Genomic DNA, 18,938 nt, shown 5'->3' with positions numbered 1-18,938 from the left:
ACCCGATGACGCAAAGGTAAAAAATTAGATAAAAGCACAGACGGGATAGAAGAGAAACCTCATTCTTTCTGTGCAAAAGAAAGCGTCAATATTGTAATAATCTTTTTAATTATATCTCCGTCTTTTAGGTTTATTTCATAGCATCTGCCTCTTGGGACTACAGATGAAAAATAGCCTTTTGGCTTTTACAGTAATGTTTCTTTTATTAATGTGCACTGTCCCGTATTAAATAAATAAATACAAATCTGCCAGTGGCAAAGCTTGCACGTGTCATCAACTTTTGAAAGATAATTATTAACTGCCAGGAGCAAAGATACATTGTTGTTGTGTCGTCAATGGAATAACCTCTTTCCTTCATCCGCTGTCCTGGTGAGTAATATGCGTTTCAAGTAGAAGATTTGATGTTTGTTAACTGTCCTTTTCTGCCATGTATTGTCTCAGAGCTGCTCCATAAAGGCCATACGTCCATAACCAACATGGAGGGCTGGGTGGGGCACCCACTGGATCCCATCGGTACCCTGTTCAGCACCCTGACGGAGTCAGGACGAGGGGGAGAGGAGGGCTCCAACACCTGCTTAGACCTCTCAGGTGCTGATGACTTCCTGTAACGGCACCGACGCCATTTAACACATTTCCACACGTACTGGAATATGGCTTTGTTTTCTTGTCACCACATGCAGGAATATGGGTTTGAAACAACGCAGTGCCTGAAAATATCCCGCTTTATGTTTTGTCTGTGCTTCCTTATTACCACATACTTGTTACGTGCTAAACACACACACACACACACACAACCCGGAGGCTGGGGCCTTTCTGTGATACACAATAATCAGTAAAGACAAAGTACATGAAATACACATTACATTAATTTATATATATTTATAAGACTAACATTTTTCCAACTGCTTTGTATTCTTCACTGGGATTGATCTTTAATATGCAATGGCTAAATTCAAGGATTAAACTTAATCACAGTTGAGTCATCCAGTCCAGCTGCACAATGAGACGCATTTCTCAGGTCTTTCATATTTGTCTACTTGCATTAGAATGCAAATTCTAAGCATAGTTTAAGTGCAGATTCACCTTCAGTCTCTTTGTCTCCTCCTATCGCGCTTCCTCTCACCTTTCTTTTCAATTCTCCTCTCCTACGCTCTGCGATCACCATGTCCCCCGTCTCCTCCCCTGCTTACAGAAATAGCCGTCTCCTCTGAGGTAGCGAGTTGAACGGAGGAATGCTCCTGAGGCCTTGGTCTTGTTTTTTGGGGATGGTCTCTGGGTTCAGACCTCTGCTTTGTGACTGTCACAGTGGTTTTCCATACGGGGACGGACCCATCTAGGATCCAAAGCCTCAGAGAGTAACACTGGGGCCGACTACCACTTGGTGCCGACCCTTTTTTTTCGGCTATCTGACTTCCCCTCCCTCTCCTCCGCAGACTGCTCCAGCGTCGTGAGCCGAGCGGAGCTGCAGCGGATGCCCGTGCAGCGACTGCTGGGGGACGGCGAATCGTACATCGCGCTGGCGGTGGAGACGGCTCTGATTGGCTTGGGCCAGCAGCGGGTGATGCCCGACGGGCTGTATGCCCAAGAGAAGGTGTGTCGCAACGAAGAGCAGCTATTGGCCAAGCTGCAGGAAGTGGAGCTGGACGACTCTCTGGTCAAAATCTTCCGTAAACAGGCCGTCTTTCTGCTGGAGGGTGAGCGGGCGAACGCACGATGTCTCTGTCTGTTTTTATACCATTCGCATCTGGGAGCAGTCTGCACACAAACAGACCCACGTAGGCAACCCGCCTCCGTCTTTCTTTTCTGTCCCACCCACACCCTACACATTCTCGCTAAAAGAATGGACTCTGTCTCGCTATTTATTATCCTTTCATTTTGTGGTGCAAATAGAGGCTGAGCTTCCCGGGGGCCAGACCAAAATGAGCTCTTTACACAGTAACACCGGGGACATTGTGTCAGCACACACGTGCGTGCACATGGCTGCATGTGCACGCACGTTTGCGGGACTCGGGCTGGAGCAGAATGAGGTTTGGTTATGGGGAAGGGAGGAGGGAGGGAGAGAGAGAGAGAGGCGGTATGGCTTAAAGGGGCTTCGGCCCAGTCAAACTCCAGTCCCCACCCAAAACCCCAGCCCTGCCTCTGTCCCCCCCCCGGCGCGACCACCCACCTCTGGCTCCGTCGCTAATAGAGCGCCGGGCTCTGAGGCCTCTGCGGGCCCCTGGAGGGCTGCAGCCGCGCCACTGTGTGATGTGGTCTGTGGCTCGGGAGCCTGGTGGGGTTTAAAATAACCCACCAGAGACATGGGGAAGTGCAGGAAGCAATGGGGAGGGAGGCGGGGGTGGGCGGGGGAGACGCAGTCTACACACACAGGACCACATGTTTTGTTTGACGTCACATTTTTGTCTAAAGCGACGCCTCAGTGTGCCGGGGAAGAATCACAACTCGATACACAAAATAAACCACAAAATGAAAATGAAATAAAGCTTCTGTTGTGGTCGTCTGTTATACTGTACACACCCCCTCCACCTCAGTACCCTACCATGACGTTAACTGACCTAAAGAGAGTCAATTTCTTCCAGCGTGTGGTTCCTTCATTAATCCCCCCCACCTTCTTTTTTTCCACTGTGTGTGTGTGTGTGTGTGTGTGTGTGTGTGTGTGTGTGTGTGTGTTGCCTCGGAGCAGCTGGTCCGTACTCTGGCCTTGGAGAGATCGTCCACAGAGAGAGTGTTCCCATGCACACCTTCGCCCGCTATCTCTTCACCTCTCTCCTACCTCACGACGCTGAACTGGCGTACAAAATTGCACTGAGAGCCATGCGGTAGGTCCGAAGTGTGTATGTGTGTGTGTGTGTGTGTGTGTGTGTGTGTGTGTGTGTGATTATGACGAAAGTGAGTCCCATTTTATAGATTTTTGCTTGAAAGCACTGATCTTCAGATTAAGCAAATCTGCCCAAATTTGGGCTAATGGAGCTTTAAAAAAGAACTACTATAAAAATGATCATCTGACTTTTAACCAACTGAAACTTGAGGATCACAACTCTGAATCGTAATATTATAATGTATATTTTTACTAAAATGAATAAGAGAAATCGCTGAAGTCGCTGAACTTTAAAGTCGTCATCTCAGCTGATTCCCGGTTATTATTGGAGGATGGCAAAAGTCCAGATCTTTTTGTTTGTTTATGTGTGTTTAGTCGGAGGGTCTTCCCAATTTGTGGGTCTGACTGTGCGTTTTCCATGTGATCTCTCTATATTAAGGCCCTGCGTGTATTCATCTGTGGACAATGTGTACATGTGTATGTGTGTTAATCAGTCTGCGCCTCTGTGTTTTGATGTTGTGACTAGCGGGAGCTGGATCAGTGAATATTAATTACATTAATGAGAGTGTAATTAGTGTGGCTGTAATGAGAAGGAAGCACACACGCACGAGGCCAACAGGGAGAGGGCAGTGTGGGAAAGATGTTTGTTGTGTTTGTGCAAAGCTTCTCAGAGTCCATCGCGGAGGAACTGGCAAATGATTAGCGAATGAATGACAAGTGCGGTGATTTTCTCTGGCACGCCCCCCCCAACGAACGCATCATTCACACCTTTAAACCCGAATCCCAAACCAGTTTCCCCCGAGGTCAGCCTCTCCGCTCCCATCCTCGCTACTTCTCTTTACCCTGTTTCCTCCCCTCGCCTCCTCCATCCTCACTTTTGCGGCGTGAAACCGGCGATTTAGAATAATACGGCCACTTATGGGTGCTGCTGGGAGCCAGGGGTGACTACTCAGCACGTAATGAATGTGTGTAATGTAGCGTAGTGTAATATGATAGCGTATACCTCCTCGCTCCCACGGGACGGCGGACGGTTAAATATAGAGGAGGAGGTAAAGGAACCAGGGCTATTTTAATGGACCCATTATAACACTATCATGGATACAAGGAGGGGGAGAAAGTCTCTCTCGCTTACACACACACACACTTTTCTTCTTCCTTTCTCTGTTTGTCTTCTCCTTCGCGGCTGCTGTCAAACCAGATTTTTAAAAAACTTTTTTAATGCGAGGAAGCCCGGCTGCCTCCATACACAGATGCTTATCCAGTATTATAAAGTGTGTGTGTGTGTGTGTGTGTGGTTAATTAAAGTGTGTGTGTGTGTGTGTGAGAGCAGCATATGCTGTGAGATGGTCTTGGTGTGAGCGGCCAACACAAACTGCAGAGGAGCTGCCGACTGGCTCACGAGCTGCCCAGAATCTGACTGTAGTCACAGTGGAAGAAGAAGAAGAAGAAGAAGAAACTCGCTGCCTCTCTAGAGATTCTCCTTATTGCAACTCTTCAGAAGCCTGTTTTCAGGAAATGAGATTTCCACATGAGACACGAGTCTTCCAATGCTAATGAATCTAGATCCTCTGTGTATCCCACAACCTTTGATCCGCTCTAATCCATAAGGTACTGCGCTGTGTATTGTCACTGTATTATGGATCTAAACTACTGTACAGACAAGCTAGTGACGCTCACGGGAAGCTCAAAGGGCTTTCTCTTTACGTTAGGCCAACCGGTGAAGCCCTATCGAGTCTGAAAACGGCTGCAATTACAACAGAATACGTCTTAAAATTTTTCACTTTTCATCAAGATGCTTCTTTTTTTTTTAGAGAAAAGTTCAGCGCAGTACTTAGAACCTAATTCTGAAAAGCATCAATATCTACGATAGTTTCCCTCTGAAATAGTTTGTTTCTAATGCAGGCAAGAGCAAAAAGTAGAAGTACTCAAACAACTGGAGTACCTCAGAATGAAGTACTGAACTTGAGTGTACTCAGCACAAAACACACACACACAGGCGATAATAATTGTAATGAGGATGATAGTTGTATTACTACTTGTACTACTGCCGTTAATAATAACTGGTTATGTCAGAGCAATATCAGGATGCTCAGGTAAAAATACATTACAGAGAACTGGGATGAGGACTTTCGGAATCGCTGTGTGGAGGTAACAGGATTCACCAGGAGCAGACGTCCTTTGAGGGAGGGGGTAAGAAGTTTGGTCCTGGGAACGCGCTGGACTTCGTCCCCGCTGTCTGCGGTCTGCAGTTTTGAACTCTGGCTCCGTGTGGAGGGTGGAGGTGTTCCAGCGGATGTGACACTTGGCTGATAGAAGTGGGCTTGATGGATTGTAGAAATGAAGCATGTTTACAGTCGGAGGGGGGGGGGGATCGCGAAGCAGAGAGGTCACCACGCGGCGTGACGCTCCCCAGAACTCCTTCGAGGGCCTCGGGTTTAGTTCAAATCTGGCCCGCCTGCTTTATCTCAACGCCCCCCACCCCTGCAAACTCCCGCCACATCGTCACCTCTTAACATTTCTGCTACGACGAGTATTGCCGCTTTCAGATGTGGCGGGGTGCCGCGGTACCACAGGACCCGTTTGACACCAGAGCTAACCCCCCCCCCCCTTAATGCCTCGTAAAGGGATCGATCGCCTCTTCCAGCCCTGCGTTAATGTTTTATAGAGCATTGATAAAACCCAGGGATGACAGTGCTGCGAAGACATACGAGTTTAATTCCATGTTTCGAGCAGACTTGTCGTTGAGATGTGTTTCTATAGCGTTATTGCCGGGAGAAGATGATGGAGTTTATAACCAGTGTTCACCATTTTCACAGTAGTTTACAAGCCTCCCGGATGGGAACGCGCCCGCTCTACTTGTGCTTAGATTGAATGCTTGGAGCGGGTTGTTCATCGTGTATGTATATGTCTTCTGCTTGTTTCTCATGGAACAATGGCCCAGTATGGATTTTCCTCCCCAACATCTAGAGGAGGTTATTTCTCAGCCTCTCAAGCTCCTATCCAACGGAGGCCTCTGGCTCTCTGGTGAAAACCAAACAAAGGCAGGAATGTTGATGAGGCCTCCTTCTTTACCCAGGGAACTTTTTTTTCTTCTTCTTCTTCTTCTTCTTCTTCTTCTTTTTTGCTTTGCTACACACCAGGAATCTTCCAGAAGGCCCCAGTGTGATGGAAGCTTTTAGCAGCTCGTTAGATGTGTGTGGAATGAACCCGGCCGTTGCCACGGCTTCCAAACACCTCCGTCCTCCGAGTGCCCGGCGCTCCCGCTCGCGCGCATCTCCACCGGGTCTCTTGTCGTCGCACACCCTCCCTCGCTCTTTTTCAAGCGACGAGCCCCCCGCTCGTGCCCTCTCGGGCAAGAGGGAGTGAAAAAGAGGCGTTTTTTTTTGTTTGTTTTGCGCATGCCTGCACTCGGGTGGCAACAATATCACATGCACTATGTTCCCGAAATTGAAACTGGCATTTAGCATCACATTGCTTTTACCCGGCTGCTTTGATGTGTTTTCAAAAAGGGCAGGTGTGTGTGTGTGTGTGTGTGTGTGTGTGTGTGTGTGTGTGTGTGTGTGTGTGTGTGTGTGTGTGTGTGTGTGTGTGTGTGTGTGTGTGTGTGTGTGTGCGCTGGCACTCTTCATTCCTGTGTGTCGGTATTTGTTTGATGTGTGTCCAGCCTTACGGGGCTGGAAGGTGAATTCCTTAATTTCCCCGTGGACTCAATTAGCTCTGCGATTGGCTGAGAGAAGGCCAGGTTGTGCCGTCTTCTGAAGGAGAGCAGACCTTTTGAAAGCGAGGTGGGAGCGGAGGGAAGGCAAGTGAAGCAGAATAGGAGATGAGCCGGCCACAGTGCTGGTGAAGACTCGGGGCCCAGTCACTGTTACTATAATGAGAGAAACTAGTGGAGCCCCTTCATCCACTAGCAGGTGTTCCACGGCTCTGACTTCATTAGGACCAATTAGAGTGAAGAAAATACTAATTATACCGTGGTTTCTTGGTGATTAGATACTAGGCTGGAAGTAAATTGCAGGAATAGGCAAACTGAACCCCTCCCCCTGTGATCACTAAAGCCATTTTCATTTTGAAGTCACTTTCAGACCATCATAATGAAGACTTCCTCCGTCTGTGCACTACTTCTGATTTCACCGGATTGTGATGATTCGCGGACCTCTGGCGTCTCTTTGATTATCGCTCACTCTCTCCCTCCGCCACTCTGTCTTTCTCACGCCAACGTCATTCTGTTTCATGCTCTGTCAAAGGCTCGTTTAAAAAGAAACAGGCCCGTCTAATCACCCCCCCCCCCCTCCCGCGTCTGTCTCTCTCCGCCAGGTTGCCGGTATTGGAGTCGACGGCCTCGTCCGGTGACCTGTCGCGACCCCACCACATCGTGTCGGTGGTGCCCAACCGCTACCCGCGCTGGTTCACCCTGAGCCACATCGAGTCCCAGCAGTGCGAGCTGGCCTCCACCATGCTCACTGCTGCCAAAGGTGCGCAGACAATCCGCTTATTGCACGAAACGGCCAGGCCGCTAACCCGAAGCCGCCTTCAGCGAGGGCCCTCCGACGGGGTCGGCAGTCGCCCGACTCGTTTAACCTTCTGTTCGAAATCCCTTCTAGGGGACAGCCGCAAGCTGGAGACGGTCCTGGAATCCATCCAGAAAAACATTCACTCCTCGTCTCACATCTTCAAACTGGCACAAGATGCGTTCAAGATCGCCACCCTGATGGACAGCCTGCCTGACATCACGCTTCTCAAAGTCTCACTGGAGCTGGGACTGCAGGTACGCCAACGCGCCCGCGTTATTTGACGGCTGCAGCTGTATATTTAATGGTGACTTGTTAGGAGGCTGTCAGGTTGTGAATGTTTTATGCGTAGTGTGTAAATTAAGGCTAAATGATCGTTTGTCTCTTCAGACAAATGATGACCAGAACCCAGTAAAGTATTTGTGTGTGATTTTCTGTGTGTGCTACTCTTATGAACAGCTATGAAAGGACCGGAAGGACTTTATTCTGGTGTTCACGAGATTTACAAAGGTCGTGGTCGGCATTATCGTCTTGGAATGTTGGCAACTGCATCTGCACCACAGGGTGCGTTTGTTCCTGTTTAACGGGGGAATGTTGGAGGTCCAGTCATTTTATGTGCCCCCCATCCTTTATTCTGATCCTGCGCTTTGTAAAGGTGGATTTTTGTGGTTTGGACATTACACACAGGCCTTTAAAAGGCTGTAGGAAACCAAGCCGGTCTCCGAATGCGTAACTTGCCGCGGCACATGCGTATAATATAAGCATTCACTTCGAAGGTCAGCTCGGGGGTCTGTCATCGCCACAGCGGCGGTCTCCCTCGGCCAGTGAAGAGATACAAATGTGACGGGAAACAGGCAGAAGGTTCGAGTGTCTTTGATGACAAAAGTGACTCCCTGTTTAATGATTGTGGGAAGTGGAATACAATCCGCGCCGTCGCACCCATCTCCTCTCCAACTCACCTGTCGGGCCTCCTTTCTTCTCCCTCTCCCTCAGGTGATGAGAATAACCCTGTCCACCTTAAACTGGAGGAGGAGAGAGATGGTGCGCTGGTTAGTCACGTGTGCCACCGAAGTGGGTAAGTGTGCCCGGGCCTCCTGAACGTCTCCGTCCGCCGCCCCGCGGAGGTGCTCCGTCTAACCTGTCCGCTCGCCTCGCTGTGTCCCCCCCCCCCCCCCCCGCCCCGTCTGTGTCCGCCAGGTGTGTACGCGCTGGACAGCATCATGCAGAGCTGGTTCACCCTCTTCACCCCCACGGAAGCCACCAGCATCGTGGCCACCACCGTCATGTCCAACAGCACCATCGTCCGCCTCCACCTGGACTGCCACCAGCAGGAGAACCTGGCCTCGTCCGCCCGCACCCTCGCCCTGCAGTGTGCCATGAAGGACCCCCAGAACTGCGCCCTGTCGGCTCTGACACTCTGTGAAAAGGACCACATTGCCTTCGAGACAGCCTACCAGATTGTACTGGACGCGGCGGCGACGGGGATGAGCTACACGCAGCTGTTCACCATTGCGCGCTACATGGAGCACCGCGGCTACCCGATGCGGGCGTACAAGCTGGCGACGCTCGCCATGGCTCACCTGAACCTCAGCTACAACCAGGACACGCACCCGGCCATCAACGACGTGCTGTGGGCCTGCGCGCTCAGCCACTCGCTGGGGAAGAACGAGCTAGCCGCCGTCATCCCCCTGGTGGTCAAGAGCGTGAAGTGCGCCACCGTGCTCTCGGACATTTTGCGGCGGTGCACGCTGACCACGCCGGGCATGGTGTCGGCGCTGCACAGCCGCAGGAACTCCGGGAAGCTAATGTCCCTGGACAAGGCGCCGCTCAGGCAGCTGCTGGACGCAACCATCGGGGCGTACATCAACACCACACACTCGCGGCTCACGCACATCAGCCCGCGCCACTACAGCGAGTTCATAGAGTTCCTGGGCAAGGCCCGGGAGACGTTCATGATGGCTCACGACGGACACATCCAGTTCACCCAGTTCATAGACAACCTGAAACAGATCTACAAGGGCAAAAAGAAACTCATGATGCTGGTGAGGGAGCGGTTCGGCTGAGGGCGAGACGGGGGGAGGAGGGACGGGGTCGGCCAAAAGCTCACCTTCTCCACCCGAGTACTTTTCTATTAACTTGAGTCTGCCTTTTGAACTTCTTTTGGACGTATAAAATAAGTAAAACGAGGGATGTGACTTGTAGAATGAAGCAAAATGAGAAAGGAAAAGATGACAAAAAAATCAACAGAGCCACAAGCGGTATTATTGTTCTTGCTGTTGTTATTGTTATAAACATTATTACTATTATTATTATTAATAATATTATTACTACTATGTGTACAGAAGTGTTTTTATTTTTCAGAAGAGAGGAAATTTGTCACGTTGTGAATGTTGTGTGTATTTCTCTACATGTGTGCGAGAGGAAAATGAAACCCTTTTTTTTTGTTTTTTGTTTTTTGTTCTTTTATTTCTATGATTTAAAGCATATGTTCCCTCCCCTCCCCCTTTTTTCCAGTGTATATCGAGTTGTATGTTGTGGAGTGGCTGAAGCCCTTTTACAACAGCGATCATGAAAAAACACAAAAAAGAAGAAGAAGAAGAAGAAGAAGAAGCAGAAGAAGAAGAAACAAAAACTACGTCCCGGCATCCTCAAAGAGAAACTAAGGCTTTAAACCACACGGAGCACCTCCCTCTGACCACGCCCTCACCGCTGGGCGATGGGCTAGCACTGCACAGCTTAGCTCGGCTCGGCTCGGCACAGCTTGGGTTAGCACTGACAGAAAGCCGCCATCCGCATTCCTTTTAGGCGTAGCAGCAGCAGCACTTGAGCAGCCATTAGTTTTTCCTCTGGGTCCCGGGGCCACCGGCTCCATCACACGACGACTCTCAGCTGACCTGCGTCGTGGTTCTAGTTGCAAATCCTCCCCGCCTCCAAAAAAACGAGGGCAGTACTCGGGCGACGCCACGTTACGCAAAAGACTCTCGAGTATTATTGTTCCAATGATGACATGTAGTGCGGCGCGTGACGCTCCACTAAGGTAACCGGCGGGTAGTTGGCGCAGACGCCCTGAGGGAGACGACTACCTCACCACGCGGCGTGTCGAACCCGCTCCCGTTGTTTTCTCCCTTCGTTCCTGGCTACCAGCAGATCATCTCTGCTGCGCGAGAGCAGGCGGTTTGTAGTGAAACGGAAGAATCGGAGCCCAGTGTTTCAGGGGGTTGGCGCCGCCCGGCATCGGTACTTACTAACACCCCCCCCCTCAAAAAAAAAGAAAGAATTGGCTCCAACAGAAGTTGAAAATGTGTCAGTGTGTCAGTCCCCTCTCACCTCCGACAGCCACCCTCCTATGGTGTTTTTCAGACCAGGCCAGTGTCCTTTCCCTCTGTGCATGTGAATCATAGAAATTAGACTCTCTACTGTTAAAGTTCGATGTGTGGAACCTTCAGTAATTGTCAACCAGAACGTTCTCAGGGATTTCTCTACACAGGAAAAAAGGCGGAACAAATGATCGACTGACTACAGGAAAAAAGACAAAAACGTGACACAACATGAGCGAGCATTTATTGTACTCTGTATATATGCCATAGTATATGTCTGAATATGGAGGATCTGAAAGTATATGTTAACTAATTTATACAGAGTATTCTATGTAATGTGAAATACTTGAAGCCGCTGTAGTTTGCTCTCTCTCTCTCTCTCTTTCTATCTCCGGCTCTCCTTCTCTTTTTTTGTTTTGTTTGGTTTTTGGTATTTTGTTGAAAAACAGAACATATCAGAAGGACTAGACTGACCTTGCTTTTTGGACTCACAAGGCCTCAATGTGTTCGTACTCGAGACGCTGGATCCCGCCGTGAAACGCGGGTTGAGTCAGGTTGCTGATGGCAGAGAAAGACGTTGTTGCTCATTCCTGCTGACTAAAGCGCAGAACGGGGGTGGAGGTAGACTAGCTCAGGCCGTCGGTCGATACATGTTTGGAAAAACACAATACAGGACTTGATTATGCATGTAAGCTGTTGCACTAGCCTAGCTTTCCATAGGATCCTATGGGGACAAACTGTAATGTGCTTTATAAAGGACCTAATTGGAGATGAATCTGGTTAAAAATCGCGTATCGTGTGTCCAGCCTTACATGCAGTGAAGGCCTTCTCCTGGCTGAGGTCTGCCTCATGTTGCATTAATATAACCTTTTGTCGGAGTAACTTGCGTAACTCAACGAGAATCACATTGATAATTATGCACAGGTTCTATCTAGCTAAGATTAAAGAAACAAGTCTCCTCAGATCTCCCTTTCATTCACCGCAGCATTTCCAGTGTCTCCTCTGCAATGTTCAGCTGTCCTATCATTACTTGCCTTTTTTTTAATTTTTTTTACCTTCTTTATACGTCTGATTATTCTTTCTTTTTCTTTGTTTTTGTGAGTGCATCTCTTTTCTATCTTGTGTTCATTAAAGATAAAAGCAGCCTTTTCTCTTGCCTTGTCTTAACGCTTTAAAGTAACCAAACAGGAGATCTATCTAACAACCAAACGCGTTCTAAGAGGTGAGAGACGACCCACCTTGGTCCCAGCTTTAGTGTCCTTAATTAGTAAGTGAATGGCTGTGTAACTCATGCTTTAACAAAGCAATTCCTCACGTGTGTTTGGTGAAAAAAATACGTTGTCCAGTGTCTGTTGTTCTCTTCAGAAACAATTTCCTCTGAGTCTTTCTTGCTGTTTTTATTTCTTTTTTTTCTGTTTATGTTCGTTTGTGTAGGAATCTTTTGCTCTCCCATTTTATTTATTACAATGACCCATGTATACATGCTTATGAAATTAAGATTTGATACACCGATATCAATTTATTTATGTAACTAAATCACTGTTTTATAATCTTGTTAATGAGTCAATAATTTGATTTGTTTTTTTTGTTTTAATAAAAGTTAGTTTTTTTGAAATGTATATTCACCTCCCTCTGCTTTTTGTTTTACATCTTGGCCGAGGACTTTTTTTTTCTCTCTCCCTTTTTGTGTCTCTTACAGAGCTGCACTTTAGTCTCATGAAATTGCGCCGTGGATTGTTGCGGGGCGCGGCCCGCCAGCTTGAAAGCGAGACCTGGTCAGCGCGCGTCGGCGCCGTTCACATCTCCATCAAACAGCGGTGTCGAAAAAAAAAATCCAGAGAGGGATCACTCTCGCTGGCAGCCGCTTTCATGCTGACATCTCGGGGCGAGCTGACGAGGAATATGAAATGAATCAATTGATATTCCCATGGTCTCTGTAGCTTCTGTCAGCCAGCCAGGCTCAGCCAACCACAATAACCTGTTTACATGCGCCCAACACTGACAGTGGGGCCACAGGATGACTAAATCACTGCACGCTGTTTGTCAGGTGTGTGTGTGTGTGTGTGTGTGTGTGTGTGTGTGTGTGTGTGTGTGTGTGTGTGTGTGTGTGTGTGTGTGTGTGTGTGTGTGTGTGTGTGTGTGGGTTTGCACAGACATGTTTTTGCACGTGCTCCTGCTTGTTTGCATGCCTGTCGTGTGTGTGTGTGTGTGTTCAGGCCTTAAGGGAGTGAATGGGAACAGGTGGTAGCTCCAGACTACAGGAGCTCCTGACAGCAGTAAGGTCCCCAGACTCCCAGCCCCTCATTAAACATTGACACAAAAACACCGCAACTGTCTGTGTGTGAACAGTAATGAAGCGCATACGGCTACACCGGAATACACACTGCAACTTTGCACAGCACGAGCTCCGAGTCGGGGGGTGTTTGTGTGTGTGTGTGTGTGTGTGTGCGCGAGCTCTGTCCATCTGCGTGCGCTCCTTAATGAGGCACATTTGTCCATAGAGGTGTCCTCTTAGATATGGAGGAATTTGTCAGGTTTAGCAACAAAAGCAGCCGTCTGCTGTCAGAGGACGGACAGAACTGTCCATTTGTTATGTGATGGATGCCTGCCTGCCTCTGTGAAACAGTGTGTGTGTGTGTTTGTAAGTGTCCATGCAGCTAAGCCTGCACGTGTGTGTGTGTGCGTGCGCGGGAGACCTCTTCCTGTGCGCTGACCTGTGCTCAGGTCCCTGCTCAGTTCCAGTTGGTAATGACGTCCCTCGGGGTGCAGCGCGGTGCAGCAGCCTCCTCCGGTCCTGTCTCACTGCATACTCCTAATGACATCATGATCACACACCGGCCCCTTTCATGCCAAGAGCCCCCTTACTCACCGGCCCCGTCAAAACTCCCATCTTCAGTGTTTGCTCGCCGTCTCGCCGCCTGTCCCTTTCGCACGCGCACGCCGACAGCTTCGAGGCCTCGGCGCTTCCGTGAAGCTGTTATTCCTTCACCGACGCGAGGCCCGTTTTTTTTGTGTTGAGAGTGTGACATTCAAGAGATCCCGCTCAAGACGTGGATTGTCGCGGCAGCAAAATGCTGTGACCGTTCCGTGATATGTTTATGTCAAAAGTCATAATCTGTAGATATGTCGAGGCCAGATTCACTTTTTTACAGATTTACAGAGCATTGGTCCCGCGAGTATTTTGTTCGTCCTTGTATTAACTGTGCTGTCGTTTCAGACCCAGCTAGTCTTCTTCCTATTGAGTCCCCCCCCCCTCATCTGGTTGTCATCCCCTCATTAGCTCCCTTGTACATCCATACCGATTCTCCTCCTTTGTTCTCTGCTGGATGTGTCCTGTGCCTTTAACACTGTGTTATGGCCCTCGCATTTCAAATGAAAAATTGAGTTTTATTTTTGTGACCTAAGAAGTCCATCCCCGTGTGAACGGTTGGAAGCGCTGCCTTTTTCTTTTTTTTTTACTTGTTATCCAGCAGCAGGTTGCATCTCCAAAAGCAGTTTTCTATTCTAATCAACCCTCAAATGTCTTTTCTCTTCATCTTGGAATTGACAAAGAATGTGTGTTCTTTGTTCTTTTCTTTGCTGGAAACACATCTGCGTCTAGCGGTTTGTGTGTCGACATTTGCTACAAATATTACACTTCTCTCTGTCTGTGAGTCACGCAAAACCCTGTTAATGTTGTGGACGGCTCTAAATTCTTCAGTACCCGTGACCCTTTAGCTGCTGTAACTCCAAAACACTGCTAGCCCAAATGTAGCTTCCGCTCTCCTTTTGCGTTCCCTCCCCGTTTGTACCACAGTACATGCAACCAAACTACCGATTGGATGCTGTGGATCGGGGGCCCATGAATACGCTTCAAGCCCCAGAATCGAAGCATGTCTTCGGTACTTGTGCAGTAGAAATGTACGGAGGAAAAGCCCACAGCCTGAGCATCCGCGGCCTCTGAGAATGCTCCACGATGTTCCTCTTTAGGGGCCCTTTGTGCTGCATCCAGCCTGCTGTCATTCTAGTACAAAAGAAGGATCACAGGCATGCGTTTTCCAACCCAGCCTGCAGCATCAGCCGGGCTACCGCGGGGACCGTCTTCCCTTCCTCTCCTCACGCTGGGCCGCTGGAGTTTGATCTCCTCCCCCCCCCCCTCGATCGGCCCCGAGGCGTCTGATTAAATGCTAATTAAAGCCGTTAGCGCCGCTATCACCGCTGCTAACTCCTCTCCCTCTCTGTCACAGAGATTAATGCCCCTCGTTCATCATCCCCCCGCGCCCCAGCCTGAGTACCTGCCCGGCCTCGCAAAACCTGATCAAGTCATCAGCCCCCCCCCCCCTCTGCTCCGCTCCCTCCCAGCGCACGGCGATGGACGAGGGGTTTAAATTTTAATTTGAAAATTGCCCTCAATTATTTCCGCGGCGACCACTTGCCGGAGCTTCTCGTGTGGTTGAGTGGAAAAGGGTTACGGAGGCGGGTCAGTGGCTGTGATGAGCGATAAGGGGACATTAATAAGAAAGGCAGAGGTTCATTTAAAAGCAGAAAGGACAGTGGGAGCAGCTTTCTCATTATTTAACTCCCCTAGCTTTATTTAAAGGACTTTATTTAAGGATACCGAGTTAATGTGTCCTCCAGGACAGACGGTTAAAGCGCCTGACAGAGTGAGAAAGTTACGGCCATAACTTACACCCTGAGCACACACTGCGGTGCCATCTTTTTCACCCCTTTTGACATTCTCGGCGATTTCAGGCAGAGCGTAACGAGCCGCGGAGGGACATAAAGCGCTGGAACAAAGTCACACACATCATTTAGCTTGATTCTTTCACAATTTCTGGCCCGCAAATGTTTTTATTGGTTCCAAAATTGGTAATCATTATGAGCTATTGGAAGATATTGAGCTACGCCGTTTAAACTGCCGCCGTATCGGGGAAACTGGGTCCTGAGATGCTCAGCTACTCTGCGGGGCCTCATCCGGTGTTTGTTTTATCGCTTTTCCTGAATTGCAATCATTAGTCTTTCACAACAAAGTTTTCCCGTCGCATCTTTCAACGCACCTCACGGCAAACCGGTTGCTCTCGGTTCAGGATGAGTGGTGATTTTGGCTTTTTCAGCTCTTTCCGGTGAATGTCAGAGGAGAGGAAAAGCCGCGAACCAAGCGGCGGTGGGTTGACGCTTGCTTGACGTTTTATCCCCGCAGCTCGCCTGCTTTCCAGCCCGAGCCAGCTGATCTGGGCCAAAACACTGCAGTCGTCCAATGACTCCCAAGGACAACTAACAAACACACAAGGACTCGTGCACCTGCGACCCCAGTGCTCCCACCCAAAAACTCAAGTCCTCTCTCACTCTCATCTACTATCTGCCGGATGCCAAATGCTCCCAAACTGTCTGCCAGTGTTTAGAATGTCACAATGAACGCTGAGAACTAACATGCTCCACAGACATACGGGACACACATGGATCGGGACGGCGCGCTCACGTTCCATATGGCAATGGCGGCCGTGGATAAGGACAGAGTCCATGTTTTGGAGGTTGTAGGGCGGCGCTGCAGGAATAAACAACACCATAGTCGAGGTTAGCAGGCTTCACGGGTGGAGCGGGAGCTTTAACATTCCATCGCAGGTTGATTAAAAGCATAAATGAGTAACAGCGTGGTGTCCCACACTCACTCCATCATCCACTGGGCTTTTTTTTCTTCTTTTCTTTCCGGCAGCAGCAGGCGACGAACGTCCGGCAAACGGGAAGAACAAAGAAGGGGAGGGGGGGAGAGAGACGGAGAGGAAGAGGGATGGAGCGACAGGAAGAGGAGAGAATGAGAGCATATATCATGGCCGTTTTCAGTGACATTCGTGCTCTCGGTGCGGCGAGCCACTATGAATATCAATATGCACCCGCGGAGAGGAAACATAGTCTTTTTCTTTTTCTTCTCACTGGGCTATTCATGCACACAAGAAAACTATTCAAGTCAATGTAATGGCCAATCTCTGAGCCGGCTGTGTGAACAGCGCGGCCGCGGCTCCAGATCTTCCCTCTCGTGAGCGTGGCTCGGCTTGTATCAGCGAAAAACACTTTACGTCAAGTGCAACTGTGGCGAACGCAGTATATGTAAATCAGGGTGGATTAAACTCTTGCATGGGCAGAGCTCGACGGCACCAATCAGCAACATCTACCAGCCGACAGTTTTTTTTCCCCCAGTATCATTTTTGGTGTTTTCACACAGCCTCTCTCCTCTCCTCCTTCCTCTGGCGCTTAGAGATACGGAGTCAAAGGGATGCAAATCTACCCACTTCCTCCCCCCATCTGCAAACACAGATAGCCCCGGGCCGGTCCCAGGCCTTTCTATATGCAGAACCAGTGACAGGAGTTACACACCATTCTCTCCCTGTAACAAACTGTTCCCTCCCTAACAAGCCGGGAGCCTCGCTCGCACTGGGCTGCATGTGTGAGGCCGTGTGATTGGTTTGCTACGGTAATAACAACACGGGCACGCTGCGCTGGCTGCCCCCCCCCTCCTTTTTTGCATGTGGATCTTTGAGGCCTCCTCTCCCCTTCCCTGTTCGCCTTACTCAGTGTGTTTACATGATGGTATAATTGGAATCTTTGCTTAGTCGGACTATGGTATCTTTCGGGGGGAGGTGCTATTATCCCAATATACATGGCAGTGAATAAATCGAATCATTGGCCGATTCGATAGGTAGCGCTGTTTTCATTACAACTAGTTGTGATGCAGCCATTTCCGCTTGACCGCTTCACCACTACCAACAACAACAACAACAACATCAACATTACGAGAAAGATGGCGAGCGGAGAGCAAGGTGAAGCTACATCCCTCTACTATGTGTGCATGATGTTAATAGGAGCACAGCGAATGCGAATGGCGCTATTGGCTGATTTGATAACGGAGAGAAGACGCCGTCGGGATCTCAAGCATGCGCAAAGACGCAAAGTCCAGTTCCTCATCCGATTCACCGTCACATGCCGCACTATCAACTGGATCGGATCGAGTTATCAGGGGTGTTAGTCGGATCGTAGTCGGGCCGCACATAGTCGGACAAAGGTGTTTACGTGAAACGGATCATTCGATTTCAGTCCGACTAAGCCAGTTATTCGAATCCATGTAACCACGCTGAGTGTGAGAGCATGACAGAGAGAGAGAGAGAGTGTGTGAGTGTGTGTGTATGTATACACTCCATCTATCCTGTGATTGTGGACTGCTGGATCCGGGCTTATTACTTTAAGTTGTCTCCAGCCCCCAGCGCTAATCCCTGTCTTCTTCTGGGAGGGCTAACAATAATGCAACAAGATCCAGAGGTACTAATGAAATCCTATCAGGTTTCTTAGTCTGAATGTCAGAGAGAGAGAGAGGGGGAGAGGAAACAGGGAGGGTGTATGAGGTATTGATTGAGTGGAGACCAAAGCGCTCGCGAGAGAGAGAAAGCGAGGAGGAAGAAAGAGAGGCGAGGAAGAGCAGTCATGAGGAGAGAGAAAATAGTTCCGATTGAATGAAAGTGAGAGCGAGGTTTGAGGAGGAACACGAGGAAAATAATCAGAGAGAGAGAATGAAAGGAGGAAAGAGAGCGAAGAGGATTTATGCCAAAGGAAGAGATTAAGAGTGAATGCGAAAGTTGGGTACGAATGGAGACAGAATGTTTTCTCTTCAGTGACTGAGCATGCTGCAGCTAAAACACATCAGCTCTGACTTGAATAGGTTTCAGACCCAGACCAATTCTCCCTCGGCGTCTCCGCCAGACCCACCACTCGCCCCTGGGATTGAATTAGGCCTGCCCCATTATACAGTTGCCATGGAGACCCTGACACCTCCACTGACGAAGTGAGAGCCACGCAAGGCTGAGTTGCTGATCACAATGTGTGTGTGTGTGTGTGTGTGTGTGTGTGTGTGTGTGTGTGTGTGTGTGTGTGTAGGTATCACTCAGTTGATGCACATGTTGAAATAATTGGGGGCTTTTCTTAATCTTTGGCTCATATACATTTTCTCTTTTTATTCATCAGCCCTTTCTTTTTTGTATTAATTAGGGTTCTATTAAGTTCTATGGTAAAAAACAACAACAACACACAACACAAGATTTTAGCTCCAATTGTGAACTTTTCATGAGAAAAAAAAGCTTTTTCATATAGTCATTGCAAATTTTGTTTTCCCCTAAAAAGTATGATCATTTGCCAAAACAATAAAGAACATACTAAGTACTTTACTGTATCTGAAACCTACAACATGAAAACAATTTGGAGATGATTTCGAGGTGGTTTTCAGTCGCAAAATCACAAAGAAATGAAAAAAGCAATATTGCCACCACC

General features: G+C 48.9%; 1 protein-coding gene across 1 annotated transcript in view; it reads left to right on the top strand.

Annotated features, from left to right (window-relative positions):
- The window catches only part of LOC120830336 (zinc finger SWIM domain-containing protein 6), a 41,144-nt gene extending 28,879 nt beyond the window's left edge, over positions 1-12,265 (top strand). The window contains exons 8-14 of the mRNA XM_040194901.2: positions 442-588; positions 1,434-1,694; positions 2,684-2,819; positions 7,136-7,293; positions 7,423-7,586; positions 8,323-8,404; positions 8,527-12,265. Coding sequence (XP_040050835.1) covers positions 442-588; positions 1,434-1,694; positions 2,684-2,819; positions 7,136-7,293; positions 7,423-7,586; positions 8,323-8,404; positions 8,527-9,392 — 1,814 coding nt within the window. The 3' untranslated portion in view covers positions 9,393-12,265. The remainder of the gene's footprint in view (positions 1-441; positions 589-1,433; positions 1,695-2,683; positions 2,820-7,135; positions 7,294-7,422; positions 7,587-8,322; positions 8,405-8,526) is intronic.
- The last annotated feature ends 6,673 nt before the right edge of the window (positions 12,266-18,938 follow it).

This window comes from Gasterosteus aculeatus, chromosome 13 (genome assembly GCF_964276395.1).
Source record: "Gasterosteus aculeatus chromosome 13, fGasAcu3.hap1.1, whole genome shotgun sequence".
Classification (NCBI taxonomy): Eukaryota; Metazoa; Chordata; class Actinopteri; order Perciformes; family Gasterosteidae; genus Gasterosteus; species Gasterosteus aculeatus.
Note: the sequence above shows the minus strand (reverse complement) of the source record. Positions and strands in the feature narration are given on the sequence as shown.